Below are 18,007 nucleotides of genomic sequence, written 5' to 3'. Positions count from 1 at the left end.
TTCTTACCTCTGATGAAGAAGGTCGGCTTGGACTGAGGGACATATTCACCAGTGTCTGAATAGGGTGATTATCAGTTGGAATTTTGTGGGGTGTTTTACCTTTCTTCATTTAAGTAGTATATGTAAAGGTTATAACAGATTTTTGACTTGTTTAAGATAGCATTCCACTCAATTCTGGTCTCTGATTCATTCAAAAAGTGAAAAGAAAAACACAAAAGGCTTTAAAATACATGAAAATGGAAACTTAGGAATGTACACAATCTCATAATTTAAAAAGACCTATTACTAGTAAGTCTGTGTGTGTGTATATACATATATATACATCTATCTATCTATCTATCTATATGTATGTATGTATCTTCAATACAACCAAATAAATTGTTAAATTACATTATAAAAGACTTGTGACCAGGGCATATTTTACTATTCTAAACAATTAATTTTCTCAAGGTTGAAAATTAAAGTTAAATATATATGGTATTTTATATAAAGTAGAAATATGTTTCTGGAATTATAAAGACTAAATTTGTGCAAATGGCTATAGAATGATGAAAACTGTTTTACCATAAACATTTCTTCCTGGGCTTGGATATCTCAAATATAACATGAATAATTATTCCAGATGAAAATGCCAGTTTTTTAAGTACTTTAAGCTATGTTTCTGTTGTTTCCTGTATTGTTCTCAGAGGATTTGAAACAGTTTACAAGAATCCACAATAACATTTAAATTATATAATAAAAATTGAAAAGTAAGGCAGCTGAATTACTCTAAACAGGAATTATCAAAGTAGAACATTCCTTAAGTAAACGATGTGATACCAATACCAGAATAGAAGCCTTTTCAAGATTTCAAAGCATTGTACAATCTTGATTTATATTAAAACAGTAAGTGCAACAAAATTTAAAATTTCTGTTATTTGGTATTGATTACAGCTCTATGAAATCATATCAGAGACCACTAATTATTCTAATGGTATCAAAATTTAAAAATTATATCCTGGAACATAACATCTTTTAAATCAAGTTAGTTTCACATATTACTTCCTATGCAAATTTCTTACAATAATTAAAACTTAAAATGTTTTGTTATTTTAACCATCTCAAACATTATTTTAATTACATTAGTATTTTTTTAACTATTTAGATATTTCCATTTCTATACCTACCCAAAGGCTCTTTCTGCCATTGTACTAATATCAGCCTATATTATGAACCTAAACCCAACTCAGATACATATATGGTAATGTCTTTATTATATAAAAATTATTTGTAATAACCTATAAGAATTACGGTCCATGGGCATGCAAATTGCTACTGATGTGAAAACTGGGAGGCTGGGATTGTTAATTTCTGTGCATGCATTAAAAGCTTGTCATTTTTGGGGTGCCTGGGTGGCTCAGTTGGTTAAGATTCTGACTCTTGATTTTGGCTCAGGTCATGATCTCACGGTTCATGAGATGGAACCCAAGATGGGCTCTGCACTGACAGCACGGGCCTGTGCACATGTGCACATTCTCTCTCAAAATAAATTAACATTAAAAAAAACACTTGACATTTTCATTCAGAACAAATTTTTATATTTTTTATTTATTTATTTTTTATGATTTCGTATTTTATTTATTTATTTTTATTTTTTATTATTTTTTATGTTTTTATTTATTTTTGAGACAGAGAGAGACAGAGCATGAGCAGGGGAGGGGCAGAGAGAGAGGGAGACACAGAATCTGAAACAGGCTCCAGGCTCCGAGCTGTCAGCAGAGCCTGACGCGGGGCTCGAACTCACGGACTGTAAGATCATGACCTGAGCTGAAGTCGGAAGCCCAACCGACCGAGCCACCCAGGTGCCCCCAGAACAGATTTTTAATTAAGCAAACTCAAGTCATTAACCAAGACCTGCTTTAATATTGTCCTCAGGTAAACTGCCCCATTACATTATCCCTTCTAAAGGTATAGCAAAGAAGCCATATTTTGAATGATACCTCCATTTTGTCATTTCTGACTGGATCAATGCTGAAGACTAAATCCTGGACAATAAAATGGCATTGCATATAAAGATGAGACCTTAGAAATTAGAACTGGGAGAACTCAAGATTCAGAATTCTCAAAAATAGATTATCATTAGTCAATTATGGGTTTGAGAGGGAGTAAGTGCTCGTAGATATATCACCTGTCATCTTTGATCTGGTCTGTACTTTAAAGAGAATGACCTATCGTACTTTCTCTGCATTTTTCCAAAATGATTTTTGGAGTAAGCAGCAGAACTAAAAAGCAAGCTTAAAAATTTCTGACACTTGATGACCTGGTGTTGAGAATCCAGGGTACTGCCAGCCCAGGCCTACTTCAGCTCTAGGCATCCCACTGGGGTGGCCCCGATGCAGCATGCTACAAAACTCCCAGTCTGTGCCCACTCCAGCTCCAGCCAGCCAGCCAGCCAAAGTCACCAGGCACATGCAGTCTACACATGGATGGTTCCTATACAACACCATTCCTTCAAGACTGGGATAGATTGCTGTTTCACCTAATTCATAGAAACATACACAGAAAATGAAACAACATGAGAATACAGAGGAATATGGTTTCAATGAGAGGAATATTTGTTTAAATGAAAACAAAACCACAGAAAGAACTAAATGAAATGAAGATAAGAAACCTATTTCATAAAGAGTTCAAAGAATGGTCAAAAAGATGCTCACCAGGCTGCAGAAAAGAGTGAATAAATCAAGTGAGTTTTAAGAAAGGGATAAAAACATTCAAAAGAACCAACCAGAGTTGAAGAATATAATAACTGAAATGAAAAATACACTAGAGGAAAACAATAACAGATATAGGGAAACAATAAGAGATTCCATGATCTGGAAGACAGGGTAACAAAAAGTACCCAAGCTGAACAGCAAAAAGAGAAAAGAATTAAAAAAAAATTTTTTTTAATGTTTATTTATTTTTAAGAGACAGAGCACAAGTGGGGGAGGGGCAGAGAGAGAGAGAGAGAGAGAGAGAGAGAGCAAGCAAGCAGGAGAGGGGCAGAGAGAGTTACAGAATCTGAAGCAAGTTCCAGGCTCGGAGAAGTCAGCACAGAGCCCATGCAGGGCTTGAACTCACGAACCACAAGATTGTGACCTGAGCCGAATTTGGCGCTTAACTGACTGAGCCACCCAGGCGCCACAAGAGAATAGAATTCTTAAAAATGAGGAAATCTTAAGAGAATTCTGGGACAATATCAAACATACGAACATTTGCAGTGTAGTAATCCCAGAAAGAGAAGAGAAAGGGGCAGAAAATTTATTTGAATAAATAATAGCTGAAAACTTCCTCGACCTGGGTAAGAAAACAGAGAAGTAGGCCCAGGAAGCAGAGAGAGAATCCCAAATAAGATAAACCCAAAAAGGTCCACATCAAACCCCTAATAATTAAAACACCAAAAACTAAAGATTGAGACTTTCAAATATAACAAGAGAAAAACAACTAGTTACATACAAGGAAAACCCCATAAGGCTATCTATCACCTGATTTTTCAGCAGAAACTTTGCAGGCCAGAGGGAGTGGCATGATATATTCAAAGCACTAAAAGGAAAAAAAAAAATACAACCAAAAATACTATATCCGGCCAGGTTATCATTCACAATTGGAAGGAAAGATAGTCTCCCAAACAAAAATTAAAGGAGTTCATCACCACTAACCTTACAAGAAAAGTTAAAGGGACTTCTTTAAGTGGAAAAGGCCATAACTAGAAGAAAATTATAAAAGGATATAATTTCACTAATAAAAGCAAACATATAGTAAAGGTAGTCAATCATTCACTTACAAAGCTAGTATGAAGGTTAAACATCAAAAGTGGTAAAATCAATTATATGTAAAAAAAAAAAAAAGTAGTTAAGGAAGTTACAAAATAAAAAGGTGAAAAATTTGATATCATAAACATAAAACGTGAAGGGGGAAAGAGTAAAAATGTCATGCTTCTAAAATGTGTTCAAGCTTAAGCAGCCATCAACTTATCATAGATTGCTATATACTTAGGATGTTGTATATGAATTTCATAACCACAAACCAAAAGCCTGTAACAGATACACAAATATAAAGACAAAGGAGAACATTAAAGAAAGTCATCACAAGGGAAGAGATCAAGAGAAGAAGAAAGGAATAGAGAACAAGAAAAACAACCAGAAAACAATGAAGAAAATTATAGTAAGTACATACCTATCAATAATTACTTCAAATGTAAATGGACTAAATTCTCCAGGTAAGACACAGGGTGACAAAACGCATATAAAAAAAAAAAGAAAAGAAAAAAAAAAAAACCCTCCAAATGCTGCCTACAAGAAACTCACTTCATACCTAAAGACACAAACTGAAAGTAAAGGGATAGAAAAAGATATTCACACAAATGAAGTGGGAAAAAAAAAGCTAGGGTAGAAATACTTATATCAGACAAAATAGACTTTAAACAAGGACTGTAACAAGAGACAAAGAAGGGCATTATGTAATGATAAAGTGATTAATACAACAAAAGTATATAACAATTGTAAATATCTGTGCACCTAATATAGGAGTACTTATATATATAAAAGAATATGAACAGACATAAAGGCAGAAATTGACAGTTATATGATCATAGTTGGGAACTTTAACAACACCGCACTTACATCAACGGATAGATCATCCAGACAGAAAATCAACACAGAGACTGGCTTTGAATTATGCATTAGACCATATGAACTTAACAGATATATACAGAACACTCCATCCCCAAACAGCAGAATATACATTCTTTTCAAGTGCATATGAACATTCTCTAGGATTGATCATGTTAGGCCACTAAACAAGTCTCAATAAATTTAAGAAGACTGAAATAAAATCAAGCATCTTTTCTGAACACAAGAATATGAAACTAGAAATCATTACAAAAAAAAGGAAAAAATACAAATGTGGAGATTTGAAAACACGTTACTAAACAACCAATAAGTCATAAATCAAATAGGAAATCAAAACCAAGAGATAAATAAAAATGGAAACACCATGGTTCAAAATTTTGGGGATGTATCAAAAGTAGTTCTAAGAGGGAAGTTTATAATGATATAGGTCTGCCTTGAGAAACAAGAAAAATCTCAAACAATCTAACCTTACACCTAAAGGAACCAGAGAAGAAAGGAAATCCTATCAGAACAGAAATAAATGAAACAGAAGAAAAAAAAAATCAGTGAAACTAACAGTGAGTCTTCCAAAAAGATACACAAAATTAATAAACCTGTAGCCAGATTCATCAAGAAAAAAAGGGAGAGGCCTCAATAAAATCAGAAATGAAAGAGAAATAACAAGCTTCATTACAAAAATACAACAAATTATAAGAGGCTGCTATGAGAAATTATATACCAACAAATTGGACAACCTAGAATAAATTCATAGAAAAACATACAATCTTCCAAGATTGAATCAGAAAGAAATAAAAAATCTGAACAGGCTGATTACTAGTAACAAAATTCAGTTGGTAATCAAAAAGCTCTGGGGCACCTGGGTGGCTCAGTTGCTTAAGCATCTGACTCTTGATTTTGGCTCAGGTCATAATCTTGAGGTTTTGAGAGTTTGAACCCCACATCAGGGCTCTGTGCTGACAGTGCAGAGCCTGCCTGGGATTCTCTCTTTCCCTCTCTCTCTGCCCCTCCGCTGCTCATGCTTTCTCTCTCTCTCTTAAATTTAATAAATAAACTTTTAAAAAAAATTATTTAAAAAAACACAACTATTAAGACTACACCAAAATAAAAAACTTTTGCACAGCATTAGAACCATCAACAAAATGAAAAGACAACCTACTGTATGGGAGAAGATTTCTCTTTTTTTTTTTTTTTTTTTGTAATTGACATATCTGACAAGGAGTTAATATGCAAAATATATAAAGAACTCCTACAACTCTACACCAAACCCACAAATAATCAAATTAAAAAACGGGCAGATGATCTGAATAGACATTTTTCCAAAAAAGACATATAGATGTCCAACAGACACATGAAAAGATGCTCAACATCACTAATCATCAGGGAAATGCAAATCAAAACCACAATGAGATATTTATTACCTTACACATATATAAATGGCTAGAATGAAAAAGACACGAACAAGTGTTGGCAAGGATGTGGAGAGAAAGAATCCCTCATTCACTGTTGGTAGGAATGTTAAGTTGGTGCAACCACTGTGGAAAGCACTATGCAGGTTCCTCAAAAATTAAAAACAGAAATGCCATATGATTCAGTAATTCCACTACTGGGTATTTGCCCAAAGAAAACAAAAACATGAATTCAAAAAATATATGCACCCCTATGTTTATTGCAGTGTTATTTTATAATAGCCAAGATATGGAAGCAACCCAACTGTTCATTGACAGATGAATGGATAAAGAAGAGGTGGTTTATATAAACAACTGAATACTACTCAGCCATAAAGAAGAATGTAGTCTTGCCCTTTGCAACAACATGAATGGAACTAGAAGGTATTAGGCTAAGTGAAATAAGTCAGACAGAGAGAGACAATCACCATATGATTTCACTTACATGTGGAACCTAAAAAACAAATGAATGAGCAAAACACCAGACCCTTAAATACAAAGAACAAACTGATGGTTTCCAGAGGACAGTAGGGAGATGAGTGAAATAAAGGGAATTAAGAGGTACAAACTTCCAGTGATAAAATAAGTCATGGAAACAAAAAGTACAGCATAAGAATACAGCCAATAATATTGTGATAATATTGTTTGGTGAGAGATGGTGAGTATGCTGATTGTGATGAGCACTGAGTAATGTATAAAGCTGTTGAATCATTATGTTATACACCTGAAACTAATATAACATTGTATGTTAATCATACTTCAATAACCAAAAAACAATCTGATTAAAAAATGGGCAGAGGACCTGAACTCGCATTTTTTTTAAAGACAACACACAGATGGCCAACAGACATATAAAAAGATCCTCAAAATCAATAATCACCAAGGAAATGCAAATCAAAACCACAAGGAGATCACTTCACACCCCTCAGAATGGCTAGTTTCAAAAACACAAGAAATAAAAGTGTTGGCAAGGAAGTGAAGAAAAAGGAACTCTCCTGCACTGTTGGTGGGAATGTAAATTGGTGCAGGCATTGTGGAAAACAGTATGCAGGTTCTTCAAAAATTAAAAATAGAAACACTATACCATCTAGTAATTTCTGCTACCTGATATTTAGCTGCAGAAAATGAAAACACTAATTTGAAAAGATATATGCACCTCTATGTTTACTGCAGCAATATTTACAACAGCCAAGGTATGGAAGCAACCCAAGTATTCATCAATGGATGAATGCATAAAGAATATGTAGGGGCACCTGAGTGGCTCAGTCGGTTAAGCATCCAACTTCGGCTCAGGTCATGATCTCACAGTTTGTGAGTTCGAGCCCCGCGCCAGGCTCTGTGCTAACCGCTCAGAGCCTGGAGCCTGCTTCAGATTCTGTGTCTCCCCCTCTCTCTGTCTCTGTCCCTCCTCTGCTCACACTCCATCTCTCTCTCTCTCAAAAATAAATAACACTAAAAAGTTATAAAAAAAAGAACATGCAGAATATCATTCAGTACTGTAATATTACTCCTCTCTAAAAAAGAATGAGACCTTGCCCTTTGCAACTCGGATGGGCCTAAAGAATATTATGCTATGTGAAATAAATCAAAGAGTGACAAACACAATATGATTTCACTTATACGTGAAATCGAAAAAATAGATGAAGGAACAAACAAAACCGGAAAGAGACCCATATACAGAGAACTTACGGTTGCCAGAGGGAAGGAGGGTGGGGGGATGGGCACAATGGATGAAGGGTCGTAGTAGTACAAGATTCCACCTATGGCATGAATAAGTCTCTGGGATAAAAGGTACAGCGAGGAATAGAGTCAACGGTACTGTAATAGCATTGTATGGTGACAGATAGCAGCCACACTTGTGGTGAGCATAGCATAATGAAGAGAGTTGTCAAATCACTGTTCTACACCTGAAACTAATGCAACATTGTGTGTCAATTATACTTCAATTAAATTTAAAAAATTCTGGATAGATTTATTACTTCATTATGAAATGGGGAAACAGTGGCTCAGCAAAGTTTAAATGGCTTTGGCTTGCAGGAGGGGGTGGGGAGGGGTGGTGGTGGAGAATACCAAGGTAAGTGGTAGAGCCAGAATTTAAACCTTAGTTTTTAACCCTAGTTATTACATCTATTGTATGAATTAAATAAACTACTAAAGCACCCTGTACATTTTTGTAAAGTGATTTGAACTGTTTAGTAAATAATGTTTTATTTGTCAATTAGAGCAAATTATATGTGGATTTTCTCACTACACAAAAAAAAATCTGAAATGTCTCAGTGATTAAATCATTCACGTTTATAGAAAGAAAACAGTAGTGTATTCCTTGATGTACTTTAATCGTTGAATAGGAGGAAACACTTATCCTAAGCGCTGTGACATAACAAATAAGTTTCCATGGGTTAGACATTCATTGGCTGAGCCTATTTTGCTTGATTAGATACTACTGTTTCTCTCTCCAGCAACTCCTCTGAAGGTCAATTTCAAGCAGCAGGTAATAAGTTACCACTGAAATACAAAACAAACTTTCCGGAAGCACCAAAAGTTGTTTTATTTTTTAAGGTGTAATAAGCGTTAATTCCCCAAGTGAAGTGGATAACAAGATGAGACGGGTGTAATCTTCTGCAAGTACTTTGGCTTCTTCACCACCTCTTCGAGAAAACCAAGAGATAAGAAGCGAGAGAAGCCAAATCCTGAGAGGACGCGCTTTCCCCTAGCGAGCCAGCACCCCTGCTCCCCGCCGCCCCGCTTCCCTCGGTCAGTTACGGCGACCTCCGAGCTCTAAAGAGAGCTTTGGGCCTCAGGGGGGTCTGATGGCCGGAAACTGGCTGAAGACCGGCAGCCCCACAAACTCGGGTAGCGTTTTAGAGACGCGTCTCTAAGGAGACGGGGTGTCCGTAACTCACGCCGGCTACTTCAGGCTCCTACTCCTCGGCTGGGCCCTTCTCTTCCCACAACCTCTGCCGCCAAGGCCGTCAGGAGAACTGGAACCTCTTTGTCACCTGTCCAGCAGGCCTTTTATAAACTCCTTCAAGCACCCGCCTTTCCTAACCAGTCCTTTTCAGGTTCCCCTCGAGTGTTGGCGGCTAATGAGGAGCTTTTTCTTTACCTCTCCTAAGTCGGCCTCTCGGGAGAGGAAGATGGGCGACGGGTCTCGCCGGCGTCCCGCTGCTCCTCGGCCCAAAGCGCGCTCCTCCCCTTCTCACTCCCTTCTTCCCCTCCCTCCGGCTCCGCTCCTGCGTGGGGAGAGGAGCTGGAACTGAGAGTCGTGGAGGACACGCATGCGCGCCGCGGGTGGAGCCGCTGGGCAAAGAACCGGAAACTTAGAGACAAAGTTCGGAGCCCCGCCCCCCGCCGCGCTGCCCCGCCGTCAGACCCCGCGGACCCTCTACCGGACCGATTCCCGCAGCGACGAATCTGCCCGGCTCTCGCGAGCGCCATGTCGGGTTCCTCCAGCGTCGCCGCTATGAAGAAAGTGGTTCAACAGCTCCGGCTGGAAGCCGGGCTCAACCGCGTGAAGGTGTGCGGGGGCGGGCGGGCGGACGAGGGGGAGGGGAGAGCGGCGGCGGCGGATGGGATCGGGCGAGCGGCACTTTTGTCCCGCTCCTGTTTCCCCTGGGGAGGACGCGCGCTCGGCGGCGACGACCCGATCCGGGAGGGCCAGCTTTAGAGAAGTAGCGGCGCGGATCGGCGCTGTTGTTCGGGGGTCGGTTAGTGCGCCTTTCCGCGCCAGGACTTTCCAAGGCAGGCTGGCCCCGGGGCTGAACCACGGCTTTCCGCATTCCGGTGGCCCTTCTCTCTCCCTCCCTCCGCCGTGACTCCGCGGCTGGCTTGGGCAACAGCTGCTCCTCCGAGCGCCGTCCGCACCCTTCTAGTCCTTAGCTTACCAGACTCCACCCTTTATTTTCACTGGACAGAGTTTTACCTGGCTTTTAATTCAGAACAGAACCTATTTGCATGTCGGAACGTTCCCAAACCCACTCCTTGCCAACTCCTCTTATCCACCGAACACATACTTGAAAACGAATTTTTGCAAACGCAAACTGTAAAGAAGCATGTTTGTTTTCGAAACGTCCCCGGTGCCTAAGGTTACCACTGGTGTGTTCTGTACAACCTCATACAAAGCGTGCATTTCATACTTAGTTGGCAGTTTACTGTGTCTGACCTTGGAAATATCGGTTTGCATACCTTAGTGATCAGAGTGGACCATTCTTACTTGTTTTGCCGTCTAGTTAATACTGACCTTGTCTTGGGGCATTTACCTTGCGGGGAGAAACCTTTGTGTGTGTTGGCAGGACAACCTGACATTCAAGTGCTGTTCCAAGTTTCTCCAGATTTTTAAAATCCTAAGTGGATTGGCTTCTTTCTGATGCAGGCCATCTTACAAGTGAAACACTTCTTGTAATTAAAAAAAGAAACAAGAATATAAATCATGTCCTCTGTTGAAAGAAGCAGCCAGTTTTCAAGATGACTTGATTGTGTACTCATCTGGCTAAGTGTTTACTTCTCCCTGAAATGTTTTATGGAGTAAGATAGCCTCCCATTTACCTACTTCCTTAAATAGAAATGTCAGGGACCTAGCTTACTCAGTTGTGGTCACCTCAGGAGGGAAGGGAAATTCCCATCAGTTTGGTGTGGGATTCCCCTCCCTGTCCTTTAAGTGCTGTAGACTACATTGCTGTTTGGAATCCATTTCTCTCATCTCCAGCTTCTTAACTCATCTCCGTGATTTATGGTCAGTCTCGGTTGGATTTAACTCTGAAACTTGAAATCCTATGTTTCTTAACCAACCATTACATTATCACACATGTGCGCCTTTATCACAGGTTAGAGTGGCCCAGGAAAGAAAAAAAATGGGACTGGGATGCAAAAAAAAAAAAAAAAAAAAGCTGGCTGAAAGTAGTAAGTGTTCATTGGGGGTACTTAGTTCCTTGTCTCGAAAGAAAATGAGATGAAGGCCTCAGATTAAAGTACTCTGAGGGTTTTACTATGAAAACCCCAGCTACTCCAGTGACTCTTCCAAGTGATGCCTGCCTCTTGGACATAGTTCTTCAGGAGGCTTCTGTTCTGGAGCATTAAAGTCACCACAGGTGGCTTTGGTTTTAGAGTTATTTCATCTCATACTAGGGATGTAGCAAGGAGGGGAGGGCGTTCCACCTTGGGACTTCAAATGAACTTTTCTTTAACTCTGTTGTAAAGTGTGGTTGGTTTGATTTTATTTTGTGCACCTATTTTATCCATGACTCTGTGCTAGATGCTTTTTTTTGGTGATATTTTAAACTAGCACGAGTTTACTGTTAAACCTTTATGTTTAACCACAGTTGATAGAAATTTTCACAAATGCTTGACAAACTATACCATTTGTAGGGTGACCATGCATTGTATTGCCAACCAGGGCACTTTGGAGAGTGAAAGAGGGCACTAATAATTATGCCAAGATTATAAGGTTTCAATCTCCTGGATGGTGATTATTACTGTGCTTTAGGGGCTAGCAGCTTGTTTGAGTTTAGAGCCTTTGTCTCAGTTCACCCACTGCTTGGAATTCTCGCTGATGGTTGTTTCTCACTGATAGTTACTTGGCTGGATCTCATCATTGAGATGTCAGTTTAAGTGTCACCTCCTCAGAGACACTTTTCCTTAGGTCAAGATCTAACCACTCTATTTCTGAATAGCTCCTTGTCTGTATTTTCTCCTGAACTGTCACCTCCATAACAGGAACCTGGCTATTCTTATGTATTCTCAGTGCCTAGAAGTATATTTGGCACATAGTGGTGCTTGAGAAGTTTGTGAAAGGGAGGTAATTAAGTTGGAAGCCTGCCTACACTTTAGGCAGAAAGTTGTCAGATACATTATCCTTACTGCTAGTTAATGTGAATGAAACCAAGTTTTAAGATTGTGTAAAATGATACCTTGCATTCCCCACTTTAGCTACACCTTCTCTTGGTGGGTAAGCAGGATGGCCACTTGTAGCACTTGCTAACAGGTATTTACACATTACACAGTTGCTAACCTGTGGATAAACTGTTGTATAAGTGGATAAAATGCTGTATAATGTACAAACATTTCAAGGCTTGAGATTCATTTTGGGATGATGTATCCTTTTACCAGGTAAATGTCTGGGTTACAGCAGTAATCTGCAGGATTTCTTAGAGTATTTGTGATGCTTTCACCTGCCTTTCAAATGCCCAACTGAACTGGACACCTGCTCTCACCCTTCTTGGGGATAGTTAAAACTGAAAATAAAATGATTGTTTTTCCCATCTTCCTAAACCTCAAGACTTAGGATCTTGTATTCATTTGGAGCATCTTTTATTCATGTTCTACATCTGAACCGTTCAGTTCACTGTTCTGGTATTCTACATCACCTAATCAGAATATATACAGATCATAGGTGTTTAAGTGATACCTAATTCCTTAAGTGCTGTTTGAGTGGCATTGCATACATATATGAAAATTAAATCACATTTAAGCAAACACACTGCTGCTTAAAGGCAGGCTGCTTGGTGAAGTGGCTAAAATAATTCAGTGTTTGCTATCGGCTTTTCAGTTACATGACACTGAACTGTCCAGTTTTGTAACATGAAACAGCAGATGGTACATAATGCCAAAACAATGAACTGAGTGGTTCAGATTTAGAACATGATGTTCATTTTCTCAGTAATATATATGCTTTCAAGACAGTTAACACCTTTTGTTTGCATCTTGTGTACTGCTTTTAGTAAAAAACAAGATGTTGAGTAACCTGAAGGTTGAGTACCTCTGAAGTTTATTAATAAACTACCCAGATGGGTTTTTCTTTGCAGATGTACTAAATCATTTGATGCTTTTAATAAGCAAGCAAAAGAAAGCATACTATAAACTAGTCCACTGTATGTGCAGTGTTTTGAGTATGATGAGCTCAGTATGACTCTTTATATGTCTTCTTTTGAGTTAAGAGAAGTGTTTATTGCGGGTATTTCAAAGATTTGAGAAAACCTTCCTGAAAACATTCTCACCTCCTCCCACTACCCCCTCCTTTTGTCTTGTACAGGTTTCCCAGGCAGCTGCAGATTTGAAACAATTCTGTCTGCAGAATGCTCAACACGATCCCCTGCTGACTGGAGTATCTTCAAGTACAAATCCCTTCAGACCCCAGAAAGTCTGTTCCTTTTTGTAGTGAAACGAATCTTTGGTAAGTTTCTTTAATATTTAGGGTTGTTTTTTTTTTTTAACTGCAGTGTTTATGGGGACAACTTTGAATACGTGTACTACCAATTGATTTGGATTCTGATGTCATTTCTCTAATAGAAACCAGCTGTAGCACAGCATAGCAGAGAATTAATTGGGAATTGGGAATGCAAGAGAAATTCAGGATATAGTTGAATAGACTGACATGGTGTGGACATTTGTAGTGGGGGATAACAGGTTTTACTCTTTATTCTTAGGTAAAGATACAACAAGAGAGAAATGAAGTGTATGAGAGTTCATGGTGGCAGGCAGTGGATTTGATTTCAGATTTCAGGATGGGCTGGTTTAAAGCATGTATCCATATGTTAATCTGTAGCTTCCATTTCAAGTGTCAGCGTGTGCAAAATTGTATAATGTTAATCCAAGAGAGATTTGACCAAAAAAACATGCTGTGGATAATTTAATATGTAATCCAAGGGTGCTGCTACCTTTTATAAATTCACAGTACTTAAGTCAGAGGGTGTACTCATATTGACCTATGAGAAGCAACCAAACTAATAGTGTTTAAAAAAAAAAAAGAAAGACTAGGGCACACACCCTTTACAAACATTCTAATTCCTCAAAGTGCAGGAAGCCAGCTTCTTAAAATACCATGTTACATAGTTGGTGCCCTCCCTAATTAAGCTTTGTGGATTTGGGAGTATCCAGGAAGTCAGCATGTTTCCAGTAAATACAATGATTGGTAAAGATTTTGAAACACCAGAAACCACCTTTGAGTAACAGGTTTTCCATAAGGAAGTAGCTTTTTTTAACAGCCTAACATGTTCGTATTTAATAGTTAATAGTTCTTTGCTTCAGCAATATTAATTCTTCATGGCAGTTTTTGGGTATTTCATATTTTTATGGCTTATTAAAGATTCTTTTTAAACCTTTGTTCCCCATTGTATTCACTTTATAAAGTGGTTTATTTTCATTTGATGTAAAATACTGTTAAGAAACGTGGCTTCTTACCTGGCTGTTCACAGTTTCATTTTGTAGGAGTCTGCAGATAAGTGTTTAAATGACTTGCTCAAAATTATAATATAGCTAGGATAAGAACCCAGATTTCAAAGTAAAATAACAGCTACTGATCCTGGCAATTTAATAAAACAGGTTTATGGATATGATTTTAAACACCTTGGGCCAAGAAAAGGATGTTTGGATGTAAAAGTATTTCTTCTCAAACTTGAATGTATCTGCAAATTACCTTGTTAAAATGCAAATTCAAATTCAGTAGGTCTAAATTCTAAGGGCTGAAGGATTTTTTTTTTCTTTTTAATGTTTGTTTTTGAGAGTAACTGCACACAAGTGAGGGAGGACAGAGAGAGAGGGAGACAGAATCCAAAGTAGGCTCCAGGCTCTGAGCCGTCTGCATAGAGCCTGACACAGGGCTTGAATTCATGAACCATGACGTTGGATGCCCAACCAACTGAGCCACCCAGGCATAGGGCTGAAGCATTTCTTACAGATGCCCAGGTTATACAGATGTTGGTCGTCCTGGGCCCACACTGAATGGCCGGGATACATAGATTCTATATTTGAGTCTTTATATTTACGTCTTTTAAAAATATATAGTTTAAAGAAAGACAGCATAGATAACTTAGCAGTAGGTTAGAATACAAGGAAAATACAAAGACCATGATCAGCGGACCTAGAGACAATCATTATTAATCTAGATTTCCTTTTAAGAGGGAAAAAAATTTATATGCTGGTTTACAGACAGTGAGTATGTACAGTTTTTATTCTGCTTTTAAAAAACCTTTATGGATGCCTGGGTGGCTCGGTTGGTTAAGCATCTGACTTTGGCGGCTCAGATCATGATCTCACGGCTTGTGAGTTTGAGCCCCACTCTGTGCTGACAGCTTAGAGCCTGGAACCTGTTTCGGATTCTATGTCTGTCTGTCTTTCTCTCTCTCTCTCTCTCTCTCTCTCTCTCTCTCTCTCTCTCTCTCTGCCCCTCCCCCTCTCATGCTCTCTCTCTCTCAAAAATAAAAATTAAAAAAAGACCTTGAACTTTATTTCATTAAAAATTCTTTGTAAATGAAATTTTTAGTGGCTGTATTATACATCATTAATACAGCTTAAACATCATTAAATATTGCTACACTGAGGCAAATATCTTGGTAGTCCTATGTATAGTTTACCTGTTTTCTTTAAGATAAATTTCTAGAAGTAAGATTATTCAGTAAGGAATGACATTTAAAATTTAATAACACTTGCTAACTGGGAACAAACTTTCCACATGGAGCTCAAGAGTGCTTTCTCTTGAGCCCTTGCCAAACAGACCTCAGCCTATTTGCTACTGTTTTCTACTGATCTAGTTTTTTCTAGTTTTTCTACTGATCTAGTAATTCAAATGTTAACTGACTGAGGTTAAACATTTTTTTTCACCATTCTGTTTAAGCCTCTTGAACATTCTTATTCTAAGACAATAGAAATTTCCAAATAAGTATAGAGAACCATGTATCTACCATCCTGAATTAGTTTACCTTACTAATTTTCTTTTTTTTTTTAATTTTTTTTAACGTTTATTTATTTTTGAGACAGAGAGAGAGACAGAGCACGAATGGGGAAGGGGCAGAGAGAGAGGGAGACACAGAATCGGAAGCAGGCTCCAGGCTCCGGGCCATCAGCCCAGAGCCCGACGCGGGGCTCGAACTCACGGACCGCGAGATCGTGACCTGAGCTGAAGTCGGACGCTTAACCGACTGAGCCACCCAGGCGCCCCGTTACTAATTTTCAAAAAGAAATAAGACACTTTTTCTACCTTTCTGTATAGGTAACTTACTCTGAAGTGGGTATACCCATGTTTTTACTTTTTACTACGTTTCTTGTGTTTTGTAGTTTTAAAACATAGTTACTGTTTTTTAAGGACCAACTATTGTTTGAGATTTGTGTTGATCCTTGTAGATTGTTTTACCTGCTCTCGATCTCTAGTATTCAACGTGTGTATAAACCTCGGTTTGTTTATCCATTCCCCAGCCGAGTTACATTTAGGCTATTCCTAGTTCTTCCCTCTTAAAACACCACGATAGTCAACATCCATGTATGTTTCACTTTATGTATAGGTTTATCTAGGTAAATGTTAAGTGGGGTGTCTGTCCAGTTGAATGGGGGCCTCCACATGTGAGGCAGTGATCGGGTGGAAGTTGATGGTGAGGGAGGTGAAAGAATTTACCCAAGACAGAACAAAGGAGATAGAAATTTACTGCATACACCTTAAGGGACCGGGAAGGCAGGACAGCAGAAAGGCTTGTGCCATGAGGCAGTGGGAATGGAATACACCTTAGGGGGAGCTTTGGGCAGGACAGCAAAGGAGAGGCTTTCTGCAATGAGGAAGCAGTTAGGGGCTGTTTTTAAAGGGAGAACATGAGGCGATGTATGGAATCTTCCTTTTGGTAACTGTGCCTAGTTGTAAGTAGCCCATTGGTTAGTTAGGGCCTAAGGATATTTTAATGTGGATCGCCTGATGGGCCTGTGTGTATCCAGGCAGGGGATCCATGTGGGCACTTTTTACATTCCATGGCTCAAGCCTGTTTGCTTATAAGTGGCCTCTACAGTAAATAGAAGTGGGATTGCATCTTCTACCTTAGTAGAATTTATCAAACTGCTCTCCTCAATGCTATTGCTTATTTTCTAGGGATATTCAGATTTTTCTGAATTTAAGAGATTTTTATGTTAACTTTTAAAAATTAGGATATAGAGTATATTTGGCAGTGATCTTGGCAAGTTAATCTAGAAGTCTGTTTTTTATAAACCATGGGTGATTTGTACTTCAGAGTGGTTGTGAAAATTAAGAGAAAATTCTATTTTATATACCACAGAGATCTATTTCTCATTTTTTCCCCTGAAACCCTGTGATATGTCTGCTTCCTAAAAGGCTTGGTTTAATTGAAAGCATTGTATAAGCTAACATGCAAATGAATGCCCTCAAAGTAATAGAAAATGTATTACTTTTCAGAAAAAACTATTGTGTTTTGGTCCTTTCCCCTAATCCACTCTTTTCTTTTCCATTTCAGGTTTTCTAAACCATTTTTCATGAACCAGTGCATATTCAAAGGAGAACTAAATTTGGAGCCTGTATGAAAGCTTATCCCTATAACACGTGCCATACTATATAAACTTCTACTTTTGTCAGTCCTTAACATCTACCTCTCTGAATTTTCATAAATTTCTATTTCACAAGGGTAATTATTTTATATACACTGGCAGCCACATACAATAAAATACTTAGTGTAAAAGTTTTTTGGTTAATTACTGGTATTTAATATACTATGTATTAATTTGTTTTGAACACATAAGATAATGGCAATTTCTCAATGTCATTAAGAAGAGGTTTGTGTTTTAGGGCTTGTTCTACAGCTCATCTCACATAATTGTATACCATACATATGAAAGACTGTTAGAGAATTAAAGATAAGTTGCAAACTTTTTTCTTTCAAGGTCAGGAGGAGGCTGCTAATACTAGTTTCTACACATGAGTTATTTGCAGGATTAACTTTGTTTTAATAAAAGTTATTTAATAATGAGAAATACTAAAAAACTCCCTTGTGTAGGGTATTACCATTACACCTAAAAATTAATTACTTAATAGACTGCTCTCCTAATAAGGACAGTAGAGAAAAGACATGGGAATATTAGAAGATGTTAAAAACTTCAGAGTTTTACACAATTCTTGAGTGGTATATTACAGTACGATGTAATGAGGTA

The 18,007-nt window shown here is 38.2% G+C and overlaps 2 protein-coding genes across 5 annotated transcripts in view; one reads left to right on the top strand and one right to left on the bottom strand.

Moving 5' to 3' along the window:
• The window catches only part of SPATA1 (spermatogenesis associated 1), a 57,041-nt gene extending 47,700 nt beyond the window's left edge, over positions 1-9,341 (bottom strand). For all 4 annotated transcript variants that reach the window (XM_053214333.1, XM_027058742.2, XM_053214332.1 and 1 more), the window contains exons 1-2: positions 9,201-9,341; positions 8-181 (exon numbers count right to left, since the gene is read on the bottom strand). Coding sequence is in view for 3 of the 4 variants with exons in the window: in XM_027058742.2 (XP_026914543.1) it covers positions 8-109 (102 nt within the window). In the remaining variant the exon portion in view is untranslated. The remainder of the gene's footprint in view (positions 1-7; positions 182-9,200) is intronic.
• A 137-nt stretch (positions 9,342-9,478) lies between these two features.
• Positions 9,479-17,541, top strand: GNG5 (G protein subunit gamma 5). The gene is made up of 3 exons (XM_027058744.2): positions 9,479-9,611; positions 13,122-13,262; positions 17,317-17,541. Exons 1-2 carry the CDS (start codon positions 9,531-9,533, stop codon positions 13,245-13,247), a joined length of 207 nt encoding a protein of 68 aa, XP_026914545.1. The 5' UTR covers positions 9,479-9,530; the 3' UTR covers positions 13,248-13,262; positions 17,317-17,541.
• The last annotated feature ends 466 nt before the right edge of the window (positions 17,542-18,007 follow it).

This window comes from Acinonyx jubatus, chromosome C1 (assembly GCF_027475565.1).
Source record: "Acinonyx jubatus isolate Ajub_Pintada_27869175 chromosome C1, VMU_Ajub_asm_v1.0, whole genome shotgun sequence".
Classification (NCBI taxonomy): domain Eukaryota; kingdom Metazoa; phylum Chordata; class Mammalia; order Carnivora; family Felidae; genus Acinonyx; species Acinonyx jubatus.
The sequence above is the reverse complement of the archived record's forward strand: the minus strand, read 5'-3'. Positions and strand labels throughout refer to the sequence as shown.

What these genes read in the sequence shown, in the direction of transcription:
- GNG5 (XM_027058744.2), top strand. Translation starts at nt 9,531, where the DNA reads ATGTCGGGTTCCTCCAGCGTCGCCGCTATGAAGAAAGTGGTTCAACAG. An exon ending in CCGGGCTCAACCGCGTGAAG is followed by an intron (nt 9,612 to 13,121) that starts GTGTGCGGGGGC and finishes TGTCTTGTACAG; the next exon opens with GTTTCCCAGGCAGCTGCAGA.